The sequence below is a fragment of the Salvelinus namaycush genome, chromosome 19 (genome assembly GCF_016432855.1).
Source record: "Salvelinus namaycush isolate Seneca chromosome 19, SaNama_1.0, whole genome shotgun sequence".
Classification (NCBI taxonomy): domain Eukaryota; kingdom Metazoa; phylum Chordata; class Actinopteri; order Salmoniformes; family Salmonidae; genus Salvelinus; species Salvelinus namaycush.
In genome coordinates, this window is record NC_052325.1 from 30,452,127 (window position 1) to 30,471,582 (window position 19,456).

Here is a 19,456-nt window from a genome sequence, read left to right on the forward strand (position 1 = left end):
ACCACCTCCTCTCCACCCCCTGACAGACAAGAGGCCATTAATTCATAAACACCCTCAGAAGTGCTCGTTAAAGAGTAATTAAGGGTCGAAAGCACTCCCGTGCCCTCTCCCAGTTTGCATGGCTGGCTTCGAATTACCCCGGTGAAAATTGCCACTTTGGGCCGTGGAGCAAGACGGAGCTAGCAGCGAAACCCAACACTCCCTGAGAGAGAGAAAGAAAGAAAGAGTCCTCAATTCAGGACCTCCACACACACACAGTTAGGTAATCGCTGCATCAAGGTCTGGATTTACTTGGCTTGCTATCTAGTCACAGGAAATACAGTGGGTGGCGGGATTCTGTGTGTGTGCACTTGCCACCCTAGGTGCAGCCTGATTGTAGGGCTGCCGAGTGGCGCAGCGGTCTAAGGGACTGCATCTCAGTGCTTGAGGCGTCACTACAGACACCCTGGTTCGAATCCAGGGTGTCTGGAGAGGAGGTGGTGATTGGGAGTCCCATAGGGCAGCGCATAATTGGCCCGGGGTAGGCCGTCATTGTAAATAAGAATTTGTTCTTAACCGACTTGCCTCGTTAAATAAAGGTAAAAAAAACGACGAAAAAAAACATGTGAGCTAAAACTGAAATACAAAGACAACATAATTTAGTTCCGTGCAACTTGTGCACTCTCCCTGACAACTCGTGCCAGTGCCGTTCTGTGAAAGTTGTGAAAAACATCCTTTCAACTTGAACACTGGGGTACTAGTGTGACTCCCCCCAGAGGCAGCAGTCATATGCTGCTGCCAGCTTAAAGCAGCCAGTCACAAAGAGAAGGCAGGTTGCCAGAAGTAGCATGGAGCTGTGATTTTCCCCCTCTGCCTCCTGGCTTCAGTCATGTTCAGATAACAACCCAGATCCCCCGTGTGTTCTGAGGAGAGGTCAAACCCTCAAGGAGCTGGACCGCCATTACGGAGAGAGGGGGAAGACTGAGTGAAGGGTAAAGAGATGGGGGGGGGGAGAGAGACAGGGGAAAGATGATGGAGGGTACAAGGAATGGAAAAGGTCATGCTAAAGTAGGGAGGATAGAGGACAAGGTCCTTGAAATTTAAATAGCGAGGGAAGGGAGGGACGGTCCATGAACACAGCAGTAACTGGTAGAAGAGGGATGTTTGTCAATTTGTTTTAGTTAGTAGATATGTTGGAAGGCCCTTCATGCTCTAAGTGGACATTGCAATCCTCTCTTTCTCTCTCTCTCATACACACACACACACACACACACACACACACACACACACACACACACACACACACACACACACATGCACACATACACACACACACACACACACACACACACACACACACACACACACACACACACACACACACACACACACACACACACACACACACACACACACACACACACACACACACACACACACACACACACACACACACGTGTTGTGATATTTTAATGGATTTGCTGCAGGACATCAGTTTGGCTCAGTCCCAAAATGATGGAGAATGCTTTCATGAGTGGCTCACACCTGTCCAACTGCCTCTCTGTCTCTGGGGGTGCAAATGGCATTTCTCCTCTCATGAAAAGGGAGAGTTTTTTTTCTCTCCTCTTCTCTTCTTACCTCCCCATTACTGTGTTGGATGTGATCCTCTGTCCCGCTGGCTGTGTATGGATCACATAGCCATAACCCTGATGATGAGACAGCTGTCAGGGTTAGACGTGGCTGCTATACCCTATCCCTGACCCTTACCCCTCTCCAGTAAGACTGGTAGAACTACCCTATAGCACTACAATACACAGTATTCAAATACTTAAAAAATAATAGAGCCCCTAATGATTTCCACCAACAGGAACTGGACTTCTTACAGATTCAAATGTCTCCCTCACGTCATTGCATGCTCTGCAGCTTAGGGCTGATGGGTAATGTTTGGAGGAAGTCGTGACTGTACTACCCGACCACCCATCACTCTATCTACACAGCATGCCTGGAGCTGTGATGGGTTATTTATATAAAGGTAGACTCGGCGACATGACATAGATGCAGAAAGTAAATGGCGTAGTCGGTCAATTTCCACAACAACTGAAAGCTGTTTCTCTGCTGTTTTGGTGCCCTTGCTACCACACTATGAATAGCGTGAAGCGAACCCATCCACATGCGCAGATACTGTGTGAGAGCGAAGTCTGGCGTCTCACTCATCTCAATATCTGCGGTGTTGTTTTGTGGAGTTTACCTTTTAACTTCAACAGTCAATTAATCAATCAAGTAATATGAAAAGCCTTCTGTGTTGGGAGTGTCCACCTGCAGAGTTCATAGTGGACGAAAACGATTCCTTATTTATCACATTTCCTCTTCGTTGGTCTCAATGGGTTTGTGTCAAACGCCCCTTACACCCTTTCTTCCCTCTATTGGTATGCCTCTATAGCCTAACAAGCTGCTGTGTGCTGCAGTGTAAATTTACACACTTGTTGTAGGTGTAATATGGCCTCCTTTGCGTACACACTCACACATGTTGAGGATGCACTACGAAACCACTATTTATGAGATGGATGGTTTAAGAGTGACAGGTTCCTCGGGATTACCAGGGCCAAACAAATACACAGTGGACACACAGATGCCTGTTGAATGTGGCTGTTCAGTGTTTTGTGTGACAGGGTTTCTGTGGAAGGAGACATCACCATTCTGCCTGGTAATACAAAAAATAGAAACACTTCTGTTGTCAAGAACTGGGTTGTTTAGCATGTCATTTTCAGGGGGAATCTGTTTCATGGGGTGTTATTCTGTGACAACTTGTTATAGTGTAATGCCAGAAGTTTGTCCTGACCAAAAAATGTCAAGCTCGACACACACACACACACACACACACACACACACACACACACACACACACACACACACACACACACACACACACACACACACACACACACACACAGGTTGATGCAGCAAGTCGTGACATTTATTTATTTTGTCCTGGTCCAGAGATGTTCCACCACACACAGACTGCTTCCGTTTCTCTCTCTGATTGTGCGTCAGACTTACTCCCTGGGTCTGAGGGCATTGTCACAACGTCAGAGCAGGGCTTGTGTATATATAACACACACACGCTTGGGCAAGGCAAGCAGGACAGCAGTGACTCACCCCCAGCACATACTCGCTGCTCACCAGGGCAAAGGCCATAACAGACAGACTCACTCACTCTACTCACTCACTCACTCACTCACTCACTCACTCACTCACTCACTCACTCACTCACTCACTCACTCACTCACTCACTCACTCACTCACTCACTCACTCACACAAAGAGATCTCTTCAATCAAATCAAAAATAAATCAAATGTTATATGTCACATGCGCTTACAGTGAAATGCTTACTTACAACCAACAATGCTTTAAGAAGTTTAAAAAAAAGTGTTAAGTAAAAAATAGAAAATAAAATAAACAAATAATTAAACAGCAGAGGTAACATAACAATAGTGAGGCTATATATAGGGGGTACAGAGTCAATTTGCGGGGGCACCGGTTTGTCGAGGTAATTGAGGTAATACTGTATGTACATGTAGTTAGAGTAAAAGTGTCTGCATAGATAATACACACAGCGTAGCAGCGGCATAAAAGAGGTGTCTGGGTAGCCCTTTGATTAGCTGTTCAGTAGGCTTATGGCTTGGGGTAGAAGCTGTTAAGAAGTCTTTTGGACTTAGACTTGGCGCCCTGGTACCGCTTGCTGTGCGGTAGCACAGGGACTATGGTGGTCTGCTTGAAACATGTTGGTATTACAGACTCAGTCAGGGACAAGTTGAAAATGTCAGTGAAGACACTTGCCATTTGGTCAGCGCATGTCCTGGTAATCTGTCTGGCACTGCGGCCTTGTGAATGTTGACCTGCTTAAAGGTCTTACTCACATCGGCTATGGAGAGCGTGATCACACAGTTGTCCGGAACAGCTGATGCTCTCATGCATGTTTCAGTGTTACTTGCATCGACACGAGCATAGAAGTAAATTTGCTCATCTGGTAGGCTCGTGTCACTGGGCAGCTCACGGCTGTGCTTCCCTTTGTAGTGTGTAATAGTTTGCAAGCCCTGCCACATCCGACGAGCGTCAGATGCCGGTGTAGTACGATTCTATTTTTGCCTGTTTGATGGTTCGTCGGAGAGCATAGCGGGATTTCTTAAGCTTCTGGTTTAGAATCCCACTCCTTGAAAGCGGCAGCTCTACCCTTTAGCTCAGTGCAGATGTTGCCTATAATCCATGGCTTCTGGTTGGGGTACATACAGTCACTGTGGGGGACGAAGTCATCGATGCACTTATTGATAAAGCCAGTGACTGATGTGGTGTACTCCTCAATACCATCGGAAGAATCCCGGAACATATTCCAGTCTGTGCTAGCAAAACAGTCCTGTAACTTAGCATCTGCTTCATCTGACCACTTTCTTGTTGACTGAGTCACTGGCGCTTCCTGCTTTAGTTTTTGCTTGTAAGCAGAAATCAGGAGAATAGAATTATGGTCAGATTTGCCAAATGGAGGGCGAGGGAGAGGTTTGTATGCATCTCTGTGTGTGGAGTAAAGGTGGTCCAGAGTGTTTTGCCCTCTGGTTGCACATTTAACATGCTGGTAGAAATGAGGTAAAACAGATTTAAGTTTCCCTGCAAACCCTTCTAGGACACATGTTCCGCTAGCGGAACCCCTGACAACATTCCGCTGAAAAGGCAGCGCGGGAAATTCAAAAATATTTTTGGGAAATATGTAACTTTCACACATTAACAAGTCCAATACAGCAAATGAAAGATAAACATCTTGTTAATCTACCCATCGTGTCCCATTTAAAAAAAATGCTTTACAGCGAAAACACAACATATGATTATGTTAGATCACCGCCAAGTCCAAAAAACACACAGCCATTTTCTCAGCCAAAGATAGGAGTCACAAAAAGCAGAAATAGAGATAAAATGAATCACTAACCTTTGATGATCTTCATCAGATGACACTCATAGGACATCATGTTACACAATACATGTATGTTTTGTTTGATAATGTGCATATTTATATCCAAAAATCTCAGTTTACATTGGCGCCATGTTCAGAAATGCCTCCAAAATATCCGGAGAAATTGCAGAGAGCCACATCAAATAACAGAAATACTCATCATAAACTTTGATGAAAGATACATGTTTTACATAGAATTAAAGATACACTTGTTCTTAATGCAACCGCTGTGTCAGATTTCAAAAAAACATTACGGAAAAAGCAAACCGTGCAATAATCTGAGAGAGCGCTCAGATAGAAACAACATTTCTCCGCCATGTTGGAGTCAATAGAAATTACATGATAAATATTCCCTTACCTTTGATGATCTTTATCAGAATGCACTCCCAGGAATCCTAGTTCCACAATAAATTGTTGGTTTGTTCGATAATGTCCATTATTTATGTCCAAGTAGCTACTTTTGTTAGCACGTTTAGTAAGCATATCCAAAACGCTCGTGCAAGTCCAGGCGGACTTCAAAAAGTTATATTACAGGTCGAATAAACTTGTCAAACTAACTATAGAATCAATCTTTAGGATGTTGTTATCATGAATATTAAATAACGTTCCAACCGGAGAATTCCTTTGTGTCCATAGAAGTAATGGAACGCAAGTCGATATCATGCGGAATGCGCGTGACCAGGACCTGGAACTCTGCCAGACCACTGACTCAAACAGCTCCCATCCGGCTCAACATCACAGTAGAAGCTTCATTCAGCGTTCTACAGACTGGTGACATCTAGTGGAAAGCGTAGGAAGTGCAAACAGATCCATATCCCACTGGGATTTCAATAGGCGATGAGTTGAAAATCTACCAGCCTCAGAATTCTCACTTCCTGTTACGATTTTTTCTCAGGTGTTTGCCTGCCATATGAGTTCTGTTATACTCACAGACATCATTCAAACAGTTTTAGAAACTTCAGAGTGTTTTATATCCAATAGTAATAATACTTTGCATATATTAGCATCTGGGACAGAGTAGGAGGCAGTTCACTCTGGGCACGCTATTCATCCAAGGTGAAAATGCTGCCCCCTATCTGTCACGGCCTGGCCTTAGTATTCTTTGTTTTCGTAATTATTTTAGTTAGGTCAGGGTGTGACATGGGGAATGTATGTGTTTTTTGTAGTGTCTAGGGTGGTTGTAAGGTTTAGGGGGTTTATTAGAGTAGTTGGGTTTATGTTTAGTACAGAAGTCTAGCTGTGTCTATGGTTGAGTGTAGGTATCTAGGAAAGTCTATGGTTGCCTGAATTGGGTCTCAATTAGAGACAGCTGGTTATTGTTGTCTCTGATTGGGAGCCATATTTAATGCAACCATAGGCTTTAGCTGTTTGTGGGGAATTGTCTATGTCGATGTTCTATGTTGCATGTATGCACTTAGTTCTTGCTTAGCTTCACGTTCGTCTGTTTGTTGTTTTTGTTTTGGTTTTTTCCTTCTTCTAATAAAGAGAAGATGTACTTTCCACGCGCTGCGCCTTGGTCCTCTCTCAGTCCCTTTGACGATCGTGACAGAATTCCCCACCAATCTACGACCAAGCGGCGTGTCAAGCGGCAACAGGATCCACCTACACAGGATTCATGGACATGGGAGGAGATACTGGATGGTAAGGGGCCTTGGGCACAACCGGGAGAATATCGCCTCCCTCGTGAAGAGCTGGAGGCAGCTAAAGCCGAGAGGAGGCGATATGAGGAGGCAGCACGGAAGCAAGGCTGGAAGCCCGTGAGTACAACCCAAAAATTTCTTGGGGGGGGTCTTAAAGGGAGTGTGGCGAAGTCAGGTAGGAGACCTGCGCCTACTCCCTGTACTTACCGTGGAGAGCGAGAGTACGGGCAGACACCGTGTTACGCAGTAGAGCGCATGGTGTCTCCTGTACGCGTGCATAGCCCGGTTCGGTACATTCCAGCTCCACGTATCGGCCGGGCTAGATTGAGCGTTGAGCCGGATGTCATGAAGCCGGTCCAACGTATCTGGTCACCAGTGCGTCTCCTCGGGCCGGCGTACATGGCACCAGCCTTACGCATGGTGTTCCCGGTTCGCCTACATAGCCCGGTGCGGGTTATTCCACCTCCCCGCACTGGTCGGGCGACGGGGAGCATACAACCAGGTAAGGTTGGGCAGGCTCAGTGCTCAAGGGAGCCAGTACGCATGCACGGTCCGGTATTTCCGGCGCCACCTCCCCGCCCCGACCCAGTACCACCAGTGCCTCCTCCACGCACTAGCCCTATGGTGCGTGTCTCCAGCCCTTTGCCACCGGTGCCTACACCACGCACCAAGCCTCCTGTGTGTCCCCAGAGTCCTGTGCATCCTGTTGCTGCTCCCCGCATTAGCCCTGAGATGCGTGTCCCCAGCCCGGTACCACCAGTTCCGGCACCACGCACTAGGCCTAATGTGCGTCCCCAGGGTCCAGTATGCCCTGTTCCTTCTCCCCGCACTAGCCTGAAGGTGCGTGTCCTTAGCCCGGTGCCTCCAGTTCCGGCACCACGCACCAGGCCTACAGTGCGCCTATTCCGGCCAGAGCCATCCGTCTGCCCAGTGCCATCTGAGCCATCCGTCTCCCCAGCGCCATCTGAGCCATCCGTCTCCCCAGCGCCATCTGAGCCATCCGTCTCCCCAGCGCCATCTGAGCCATCCGTCTCCCCAGCGCCATCTGAGCCATCCGTCTGCCCAGTGCCGTCTGAGCCATCCGTCTGTCCCGAGCCATTAGAGCCGCCCGTCTGTCCCGAGCCGTCAGAGCCGTTAGTCAGTCAGGAGCCGCTAGAGCCATTCGTCAGTCAGGATCTGCCAGAGCCGCCAACCAGACAGGATCTGCCAGAGCCGCCAACCAGACAGGATCTGCCAGAGCCGCCAACCAGACAGGATCTGCCAGAGCCGCCAACCAGACAGGATCTGCCAGAGCCGCCAACCAGACAGGATCTGCCAGAGCCGCCAACCAGACAGGATCTGCCAGAGTCGCCAACCAGACAGGATCTGCCAGAGCCGTCAGCCAGACATGAGCGTCCAGAGCCGTCAGCCAGCCATGAGCGTCCAGAGCCGTCAGCCAGCCATGAGCGTCCAGAGCCGTCAGCCAGCCATGAGCGTCCAGATCCGTCAGCCAGCCATGAGCAGCCAGATCCGTCAGCCAGCCATGAGCAGCCAGATCCGTCAGCCAGCCATGAGCAGCCAGATCCGTCAGCCAGCCATGAGCAGCCAGATCCGTCAGCCAGCCATGAGCCGTCCAGCCAGGATCCGCCAGAGCCGTCCAGCCAAGATCCGCCAGAGCAGTCATCCAGCCAGGATCCGTCCCTCAGTCCGGAGCTGCCGTCCCTCAGTCCGGAGCTGCCCCTTATCCTGGTGCTGCCCCTTATCCTGGTGCTGCCCCTTATCCTGGTGCTGCCCCTTATCCTGGTGCTGCCCCTTAGTCCGGTGCTGCCCCTTAGTCCGGTGCTGCCCCTTAGTCCGGTGCTGCCCCTTAGTCCGGTGCTGCCCCTTAGTCCGGTGCTGCCCCTTAGTCCGGTGGGGTTAATGTGGAGGGTGACCATTTGGAGGAGGCTACGTAAGCGGGTAGTGACTATGGTGGGGTGGGGACCACGACCAGTGCCGGAGCCGCCGCCGTGGACGGACGCCCACCCAGACCCTCCCCTAGACTATGTGCTGGTGCGCCCGGAGTTCGCACCTTAAGGGGGGGGTTATGTCACGCCCTGGCCTTAGTATTCTTTGTTTTCTTAATTATTTTAGTTAGGTCAGGGTGTGACATGGGGAATGTATGTGTTTTTTGTAGTGTCTAGGGTGGTTGTAAGGTTTAGGGGGTTTATTAGAGTAGTTGGGTTTATGTTTAGTACAGAAGTCTAGCTGTGTCTATGGTTGAGTGTAGGTATCTAGGAAAGTCTATGGTTGCCTGAATTGGGTCTCAATTAGAGACAGCTGGTTATTGTTGTCTCTGATTGGGAGCCATATTTAAGGCAACCATAGGCTTTAGCTGTTTGTGGGGAATTGTCTATGTCGATGTTCTATGTTGCATGTATGCACTTAGTTCTTGCTTAGCTTCACGTTCGTCTGTTTGTTGTTTTTGTTTTTGTTTTTTCCTTCTTCTAATAAAGAGAAGATGTACTTTCCACGCGCTGCGCCTTGGTCCTCTCTCAGTCCCTTTGACGATCGTGACACTATCCCTAAAAAGTTAAAGTCCCTGGCTACTAGGAGCGCCGCCTCTGGTTGAGCGTTTTCCTGTTTGCTTATGGCCGTATACAAGAACAAATTCTTATTTACAATGACGGCCTTCCCCGGCCAAACCTGGACGACGCTGGGCCAATTGTGCGCTGCCCTATGGGACTCCCAATCACGGCCGAATGTGATACAGCCTGTATTCGAACCAGGGACTGTAGTGACGCCTCTTGCACTGACATGCAGTGCCTTAGACCGCTGTGTCTGTGTGTGTGTTAACTATTTAATTGTACTAAAATGCTTAAAAGGCCGCTAAATATTATAAGTATCGGTGTCGTTTTTTTTTTTACCAAGGAAAATATCGGAAATCGGTATCGGCCAAAAATGTCATATCGGTGCACCCCTACCTACGGTATTATTGTTGAAAACAAGTATATGTTGGAACTGTTGCTGTTAAAATACAAGTAATCTTTTTTATTCTGAACTGGAATAAACTGATTGAAGCAAGATGCTTTTTGAGGCAAACACACACACACACACACACACACACACAGTTCTGGGTTGCTCATCTGCAGCAGAAAGCGGTCTACCGCCTGACTGAGAAAGCAGTAGATATTCTGATCCAGTTTTGGCACCACATACCTATGCGAGTCAGGGTTCTTAACTCTGACGTACTTAAAAGAACAAGTACAGAAACAGACTAAAAAACGAAGCCCAGAATAGACCTGCTTGTTGAAAACTTCAACCAGCCACACACCTCTTATTAGGAGTGTGTTTGTTTGTTTGTTTTCTGGTCTACATCTGTGTGATGTGATCAGTTTATTCTAGTTCATAATAACAATGATGTATTGTATTTTAAGTCACAGTTCCAACAATAATTTCTACAGTAAGATGTACAATAGGCCTGACCATTTTCATCTGTACTGTTACTTAGGGTTGCACGATCAAACGGAGCCTGTGTGTGTTCTGTTAGATATCTGTGTGTTGCGATCAGATTCTTCCAGTTCAGAATGAAAATTACTTATTGTATTTTAACAGCAACAGTTCCAACCTAGACAAATATGTAACATTGTTTTTAATGGGGAACAATAAACATCAATAGCTATTCATATGGGTATCTCATTTCATTGTTATTGTCTATATTGCTTTAGTTTTAGGCATAAGGGCAATGTTATGTACCCATATTTACGTATAGTTGCATGTTTTCCTAAGCTTGGGTCCCGTGCTGAAAAAGTTGAAAAACCCAATGGCTATTAGCAATGAGCAGTGATGTCATCTTCCTCAGGGCTTGAAGTACAGTTGCAAGGGTACACGACTGCCTTGTGTAGTCAGACGGAGGGCTGGGAGATATATCGAATTCATGTTTTTGCACGATATTCCAATTGCCTGTATCACGAGAATCACGTTTTTTTTTTGTATTCGTTTTTATGTGCGTTTCTTGTCCGCTTGTTCTCATGTCGTCTTTTTAGTCTTGTCTCCTTCTTCTGTGCTGTGTGCACATTCCCATTTACACCAGAAATCTGCATATAATGACGAGATGCTCATTTCTCCGCCTTAACAATGGGAGTCGTTGTCCCAAAGGCGGGAAGGCAGGCGACAAGCTTAGGTCCAAAATAAGCCCATGGAAATGCATTGGGCTTCTTTTGGATCGATTTTGGCGAGAGAAACCTCTCTCTTCACCTCTTCCTCTCTGTTTATACACACACACAAAGCCCCTCCCCCTGCCACTCACACCAATTTAAGTTGAGAGATCACTTCTTCCTCTCTGACATTTGCATTTGAGGTTTGGCCCAACAGAATCAGTCATATAGACACCGAAAACAAACACATTGAGACATTATTTTACTGTAATAGAGGTAGGGCTGTCCCCGACTAAAAAATAACTTGGTCGAACGAAAGTCGTATCTTGTATCGACCAATCGAATGGTCTAAAAGATAAAACGTGTATTTTTTCATGGACACACCCTATGTGTTTTAATAAAATCAATTATATATGCATTGAGCTTGTCTGATGCAGGAAGCCTAATGGTTAGAGCGTTGGGTCAGTAACCGAAAGGTTGCTGGATCGAATCCCCAAGCTAACAAAGTAAAAATCTGTCATTCTGCCCCTGAGAAAGGCAGTTAACCCACTGTTCCCCGGTAGGCCTTCATTGTAAATAATAATTCGTTCTTAACTGACTTGCCTAGTTAATGAAAGGTTATATAAAATAAATAAATACAATTTAAGGACACTGTTTGATGACATCAGACACAAATGACTTGAGGGAGCCAGAGATCAAGATAGCCAGGAAATATACCCTCCTACTGGTTATTGCAGATCCTGCCGTTACTCTCCAACCTTTCTCATGTGGAATGGCAATTCATCTGACCATTTCTACCGATCTGAGTTGCGTGCCAGTTATAGTTTTCAGATGCACATTTTTGTGGAACATTTTCATTTCTTTTCAATTTTTTTGTCTCAACTAATCCAATTGCGTGCAGAGCAGACACTACTAAAACAAGATATCAATGAACATTGATTTTGGAAGAAGTATGCTCAGTTTGTCTCGCGGCATTGCACGTACCACTAGCAGCATTTTAGCCAAAGTCTGTTATACTAGCTGTCTAGTCTTTTTTATAAATGTGCAAAAATCATAACACACAATTATATAAGGAATTGTCAACTCGTTGTCATTTTGAGAAATAAGGTAGACGACTTGATTTCAACATCTGAACAAAGTGGACAGTCTGGCATGCTGTTCAAACAGTTGGAGACGGACAGAAGGGTTTGTTCATAACAATTCAAATGTTCTATTAAATAGATCAAATTTGTCTATACTTGAAATATAAAGATTAGCTGGCTACTCACTAGCATGTGGGCTTGTGCTTGAGAGATGATGAGACCTGTGTTCATTTTCTATAATACCTACCACAAGAAGTCATTATTAGTGAATGTGCATTATGCATAGTTCTGGGTAAATTTGTAACAAAAAGGGAAGAAAATTGTTTTCGTACAGACTTCAATGCCAGATCAGTGCTTATTTTTGATAAAATGATTAGTGGGGCTTATATTTAGTGTAATTTCACACGCCCTGAATTCATTCAATTATTGCTGACGGTTTGAAATGCAGTTTATTTTACCTTTTAATTGTACAACAAAGCTTATTTAGAGAAAACATTTGAAATATGTAGATACCATTATTAGGCCATGTTGCCCGGCCCTAGTCAGACGTACAGAGATGGACTCTGTTACACATGCTGATCTGAACTCCCTGAAGGCAGGCTGTGCGTGAAGCCTGGGAGACACATAACCACATGTAATGCTCTGCTTCTTGAATCCACACACACACACACACACATACACACATTATCACACCTAATGATGCCCACAGTGACTGTATGTGTACACAAAGCTGTCGATCTCTCTCACACACATCGCATGTAGTTAATGTAGTAGAGAATAGTCATCCTTCCCAGGTTAGCTGCCTTCCATTGCCGTGGAGGGATCACAGCAGTATCATCGTGCATTTATACGGAACAAAAATATAAACGCAACATGCAATTTCAAAGATTTTACTGAGTTACATTTCATATAATGAAATCAGTCAATTGAAATTAATTAATTAGGCCCTGATCTATGGATTTCACATGACTGGGCAGGGGTGCAGCAATGGGTGGGCCTGGTTTTGGCATAGGCCCACCCACTTGGGAGCCAGCCAATTTGTTTTTCCCCACAAAAGAGCTTAATTACAGACAGAAATACTCGTCAGTTTTATCAGCTGTCCGGGTGGCAGGTCTCAGACGATCCCGCAGGTGAAGAAGCCGGATGTGGAGGTCCTGGGCAAGCTTGGTTACACGTGGTCTGTGGTTTCTGGGATCTTTTATTTCAGCTCATGAAACATGGGACCAACACTTCACATGTTGCGTTTTACATTTTTGTTCAGTATATAATTACACATGTACATAAACGCATCATTACATTAATGATTGGTGAAGGTGTCCGATGTTTGAACCCATTGTAGTACCAACCCCCCCCCCCCCCTTTAGGCTTCTACGTTTCTTAACTCAAACTCGTAACATGAACACCCACACCCACGTGCACACTGGTCTGCTGTGTCTGTTCTCCCAGGTAGGCACGGCACCGGTACTAATGAGCAACAGGGAACGAGAGAGTTTGTGGCATCTGGAGCTAAATCTTCCCCCACATTGATTCTGAAGTTCAGACAATGTTTTCCCCCTATACGTGTGTGTGTGTGTGTGTGTGTGTGTGTGTGTGTGTGTGTGTGTGTGTGTGTTCAATTCAGCTGGCATAGTGGTCTCCATTGTGTTGAGAGACAGAGAGTTAGGTGGAGCTCTACCACTAAATCAGAGAACACATGCATCATGTTTTTGTTTTGACAGGTGTTTTAGCAGCCAATCACAGTGAAGAGGACACAGCCTGACCTGTACTAAATGGTAGGGTAAACAGTAGTGGGAGACTAACCTGCAGGTAACTGGACACTAGTGTCATCACATTTCCTCTGTGTGCTGAGTGTGTATAAGCTACAGCCAGCTGAGTTTACACTTTTAGCTAACTGTATTGCTTAAACCAGCAGATCTGTGTTCTGCTCCACTGTTTCTTACTCTTTCTTACATACCTGAGAGTTGTGCAGCGTGGAGGGGTTGTATAGGGTTGTGAAATGTAGAGGGGTTGTGCAGCATGGAGGGGTTGTGGAGGGTTGTGCAGCGTGGAGGGGTGTGGAGGGTTGTGCAGCGTGGAGGGTTGTGCAGCGTGGAGGGGTTGTGGAGGGTTGTGCAGCGTGGAGGGGTTGTGGAGGGTTGTGCAGCGTGGAGGGGTTGTGGAGGGTTGTGCAGCGTGGAGGGGTTGTGGAGGGTTGTGCAGCGTGGAGGGGTTGTGGAGGGTTGTGCAGCGTGGAGGGGTTGTGGAGGGTTGTGCAGCGTGGAGGGGTTGTGGAGGGTTGTGCAGCGTGGAGGGGTTGTGCAGCGTGGAGGGGTGTGGAGGGTTGTGCAGCGTGGAGGGGTTGTGGAGGGTTGTGCAGCGTGGAGGGTTGTGCAGCGTGGAGGGTTGTGTAGCGTGGAGGGGTTGTGGAGGGTTGTGTAGCGTGGAGGGGTTGTGGAGGGTTGTGCAGCGTGGAGGGGTTGTGGAGGGTTGTGCAGCGTGGAGGGGTTGTGGAGGGTTGTGCAGCGTGGAGGGGTTGTGGAGGGTTGTGCAGCGTGGAGGGGTTGTGGAGGGTTGTGCAGCGTGGAGGGGTTGTGGAGGGTTGTGCAGCGTGGAGGGGTTGTGGAGGGTTGTGCAGCGTGGAGGGGTTGTGGAGGGTTGTGCAGCGTGGAGGGTTGTGCAGCGTGGAGGGTTGTGCAGCGTGGAGGGGTTGTGGAGGGTTGTGTAGCGTGGAGGGGTTGTGGAGGGTTGTGCAGTGTGGAGGGTTGTGCAGCGTGGAGGGTTGTGCAGCGTGGAGGGGTTGTGGAGGGTTGTGCAGCGTGGAGGGGTTGTGGAGGGTTGTGTAGCGTGGAGGGGTTGTGGAGGGTTGTGCAGTGTGGAGGGTTGTGCAGCGTGGAGGGTTGTGCAGCGTGGAGGGGTGTGGAGGGTTGTGCAGCGTGGAGGGGTGTGGAGGGTTGTGTAGCGTGGAGGGGTGTGGAGGGTTGTGTAGCGTGGAGGGGTTGTGGAGGGTTGTGTAGCGTGGAGGGGTGTGGAGGGTTGTGCAGCATGGAGGGGTTGTGGAGGGTTGTGCAGCGTGGAGGGGTGTGGAGGGTTGTGTAGCGTGGAGGGGTTGTGGAGGGTTGTGCAGCGTGGAGGGGTTGTGGAGGGTTGTGCAGCGTGGAGGGGTGTGTAGCGTGGAGGGGTTGTGGAGGGTTGTGCAGCGTGGAGGGTTGTGTAGCGTGGAGGGGTTGTGGAGGGTTGTGCAGCGTGGAGGGGTTGTGGAGGGTTGTGCAGCGTGGAGGGGTGTGGAGGGTTGTGCAGCGTGGAGGGGTTGTGGAGGGTTGTGCAGCGTGGAGGGGTGTGGAGGGTTGTGCAGCGTGGAGGGGTTGTGCAGCGTGGAGGGTTGTGTAGCGTGGAGGGGTTGTGGAGGGTTGTGCAGCGTGGAGGGTTGTGTAGCGTGGAGGGGTTGTGGAGGGTTGTGCAGCGTGGAGGGGTGTGGAGGGTTGTGCAGCGTGGAGGGGTTGTGGAGGGTTGTGTAGCGTGGAGGGGTGTGGAGGGTTGTGCAGCGTGGAGGGTTGTGTAGCGTGGAGGGTTGTGCTGCGTGCGTTTGATCAACAGAGCCAGTAATCTTGTTGATGTTCAGGGGATGGGTTTTTACATAAGGCATGATTTCCTCCTGTGCTTTATTCATTCTGCTTCTCTGGTTGTGTTTCAGTCTTTAACTCAAGGCATCTAATCAGTCTAAATTCCAGGGTTAATACTGAGATGGCATAGTACCTTAAACAACCTAAGGACATAGGCATCTGGTGTGTAGCAGTGGCAGATGGGGTCTTCCCAACTCAAATGCAACATTCTGTCTGTATCGCACTGCCGTTACATAATAAGTGTTACCTATCCCAACCCAGTCCTTGAGGACCTCCACATTCCACGTATTTGTTCTGTTCAAACATTAGCACACTTGATTTGACAAGTCAACTAATTGTTGTCATCAGAGAAATATGATACGTATCTGGCCCTGTATCAGTTCTTAGGCTGGGGCAACGTCTAGCTACTCTGTCACTCCTGTCCTTGCTGTTCCGCCGAAAGGGAAAGTATTCAGCTCATGTTAAATCACACAGCTAACCCACAGGATGTCAGTGGAGGGGCTGGCCTTATTATGTGTTTCAGACGAGAAACATGATCTGTCTCTAAGCCTCATTAGTCAGCTGGGTTGGTGGGCTCCCTCTCTCTTTGCAGACTGACTACCCTAATTTGTTGTTCCTCTACTGGCGGGCTGGACGACAAACGCCATCATCTTTGCCTCGTTTTTTTGTTTGTGTTTTTGAGATTGCGGTACACGTCCAGACTCAATTCTAACAACGTTCAGGCTGTAAAATCACTAGACTATTACGCTAATGATAATGGATTGCGAGTCTCAAAGTGCTTCACATTGTGTCTAACACTATTTGCACCTAGCTGGACCATTCAGATGCCCCAGGAGTCATATTTGCTCCAGGTGGTTGTGCCACAGAACCCCTTCCTGTACAGTCACTCACACCAACACAAAGAAGTTTGCATAAGTAAAGTGATTGTGAATGAGGATTGTGTTGGAGTGTGCTGGGGAGAGAGAGCGTAGTACTATAATCAATGATGATGTTCAATACAGTGCAGTGGCTTTAGCCCACAGATATTTCTGTTGTATTTTCCCCTTTGGTTGACCCTATGGCTGATTACATTGACACTGTGGCACACATACACACACACACAGGCATTTAACCGCACTCACAAACCACAGCGTTCCTCCTCCAGACAGGACTAAACAAACAGATCTGTACATCAGAGCTGTTCTTTTCAGTCCATTGCCTGTCATTTGCTTTGTATTGTGTGCTTTGTGATGCTGTGCCCAGGGACATGGCGCAAGCGGCCAGACTGTCACCTCTCCGGGAGTAAAAATAGAGAGAACATGATTAACACTAGTCGGGTGCACTTCCATTGAAGCGGTAAGAAATGAACAAAGAAGGGGAGATAAACATGCCAGGAACTAAACAACGGTCATACAATAGAAGCCTGAGGTAGTGGGTCATGAAAAGGAAAGGGAGGGGTTGAGACTAGTAGTGTAAATAAATAGTCAACTTGCTCCAGCACCTATACCTTTTATTGGTTTACAACGTTTTTTAAATTCAGATTTCAATCCAACTCCGATCTGAATAGTTTCTGAGTGTACAGGCATAGCTTTATTACAAATATTTTTGTCCCAGCACCCCAACGTAAGTCATTTTTGTTTGATCTCCAATGTCATCGTTTCCCGAACTCTGTCCTTGGGACCCCAAGTGGCGCATGTTTTGGTTTTTGACCTAACGCTACACAGCTGATTCAAATGATCAAAGCTGGATGATTAGTTGATCATTTGAATCAGCTGTGTAGTGCTAGGGCAAAAACCTGAGTTTGGGAAACCCTGTTATGAGGTTATGTTTATAAATGTATGTTTAGAGTAACGGAATTCAAGGGTCAAATGATCTTTATGATGGACATATTTATGATGGATGAACAGGAGAGGTGGAAAGGGGGGGGTGGAGGGGAGTAAGAGATGGTAGCGTGGGAGGTAATGAGAGGAAGGAAAACTCAGGAGATGTAGGAGCCATTAAATGGAGAAGAATAAGTATGGAAAGAATGAACAGAGAGCGAGAATAGAAGAGTAGCAGAGGAGAGAAAGGAGTATTTCAGAGGGGGGGACCAGTCGCAGTCTGACCAGTCTGATATAGGACCAAGTGGACCCATGGAAACTCACTAAACAATGTCTCTCCCACTCAGGGGAGGGAAAGAAATGACAGAAAATGAGTGATGTGAGAAATTGCTTGAAAACCGGGAGTGAATGGAGGAAAGAAGTAGGGGGAGGACAGCGATAAAGGGAGCAATCCACCATTTCTGTAGTCAGCCGTTTAATGAAGATGGGCATAAGTGTGAAAGCGCTGTCCAAACGCTGTCCAAGGCCGCTGACAAAAATGTGGGTGGACAGAAGAACCCATGCTACTATTTTCTCTGTGCAGAGGAGAAAGATGGAGTGGGGAGTGATACTGTCAGAAAATAATCACGTCGCTGCTTTCTGAAGCACTGAGTGGGAAAGCGTTCACAGAAAGTAGACTATATCCTGATTTAGAAACTGTGTACACTGTACAGAAAATCTAGCAAATGTATTAGTTTAGCTTTTGATGTGTAACTTTTGTAGAGATGATAAGGAAGAGAAGGGAATCTGGCTATTTCAGTCTTACACTTACACTCTCAATCCAATCCACTTTGCCAAACAGGGTTTTGTCAGTGATATGGTTTAATCAGAGTTGCTTTGATCAGGACTTGCAAGAGCTTCGTTTGATAAGTCCTCCTGTATGATATCACCATGAAGTGGCTGGCTAAGTGACTGCAGGCGTGGGTCTCGTTCTGTGGTCAGAGCGTTCTGTCAGTAGCTTATCTCCTGAGGGTTTATTTTGAGTAGGCAGTTGAAAGGACGGCATGATGTCGTCTGCCTTCTGGACCTCCCTGAGCCATTCGGTCTGACATTTTTCACTCTGTCCTCTTTGATGACATCAAACATGATGGTAATTTTCCACCGCTCAAACTGAAGAGGAGCAAATACCAACCCTGTCAGAGAGATGGGCCTAGCCAACTGCATTGCATACCAGGGCAGGTGTGGAAAGAATGGTCTGGCATGACAGTGGCACTGGGCTCACTATAAAACAGGTCATTAACATTGACAGTGTTCCAATTCATTTGGCCCCGATGACGAGGGCTTTGACCTATTTTCAGCAGCCATTCACAACCAGCCAAAGCAGTCGGTTGTGGGTGCCTGTATTAGGCATTTTCAGATCACAGTGAACCGATTGGTCTATGCGAGTACCAGGAGCCGTTTCCGTATGCTTGTGTATTTATTCAGGATGGTCCAAATGGATATTAACCAGCTTCCTACTCTGAGAAACAACTCAAAGCAAACAGCATCAAACAAATGAGAGTACTGGGAAAAGAAGGGAAGGAGGGGAACAGTTTGTTCCATTGGTTTTTCCTCTTACTGTGTTTTTGACCTGAATGCCAAACAGAGAACTGTGCCAGTCTTTTTCTCTTTTTTAAAAAACTTTTCTTTTCTTTAATCCTCTTTTACTATCCCTTTCTCTTTGTGTTGTGCTGAAAAGGCCTGGGAGCTTTTTTCTCTCCCCCTCAATGAGGAGCTGTGAAGTCCAGGCGGAATTCAACTCAGCATTCTGTCGCTCTTCTCTCCTTTTAACTCTCTCAATAGAGGGATGGGGGAGCAGAGACTCCCTCTCTTTCTCCGCTTTATTCTCCCGCTACCTCCTTTTTTTTATTTTACATTTGTTTACCTCAATGTCTCCCTTTCTCGGTTTCTCCCCGATTTATCCCTTAAAGACAAAATTCGACAATAGCAGGCAGGCACACATGGCAATGCAGCTAAAGCTAGATGGCTGTAGGGAAAGAGACTCAGTAATTGAATTAAGAGAGTTATACACTACAGCTCTGCCTGGAGACCAGAAGTGTGAGCTGTAACACATCTCGCACAGAACTGAGGTAAGCTGATAGTGTGTGACTGATGGTGTGTTTGCCGCCTGTTTGCGTGTGTGTGAGCGCCCAGCGAGGAGGATTGATGTGATTCTGAGTGGCATCCCCATCACTCTCCCTAATGAGCACGGTCATTGGGGAGA

At 47.1% G+C, this 19,456-nt stretch overlaps 2 protein-coding genes across 2 annotated transcripts in view; one reads left to right on the forward strand and one right to left on the reverse strand.

Annotated features, from left to right (window-relative positions):
• Nucleotides 1-19,456, forward strand: part of LOC120064314 (cytoplasmic protein NCK2-like) — a 43,703-nt gene that overhangs the window by 5,578 nt on the left and 18,669 nt on the right. The window lies entirely within an intron of this gene.
• Nucleotides 13,753-15,462, reverse strand: LOC120063976 (extensin-like). The gene has a single exon (XM_039014286.1). It carries the CDS (start codon nucleotides 15,460-15,462, stop codon nucleotides 13,753-13,755), a length of 1,710 nt encoding a protein of 569 aa, XP_038870214.1.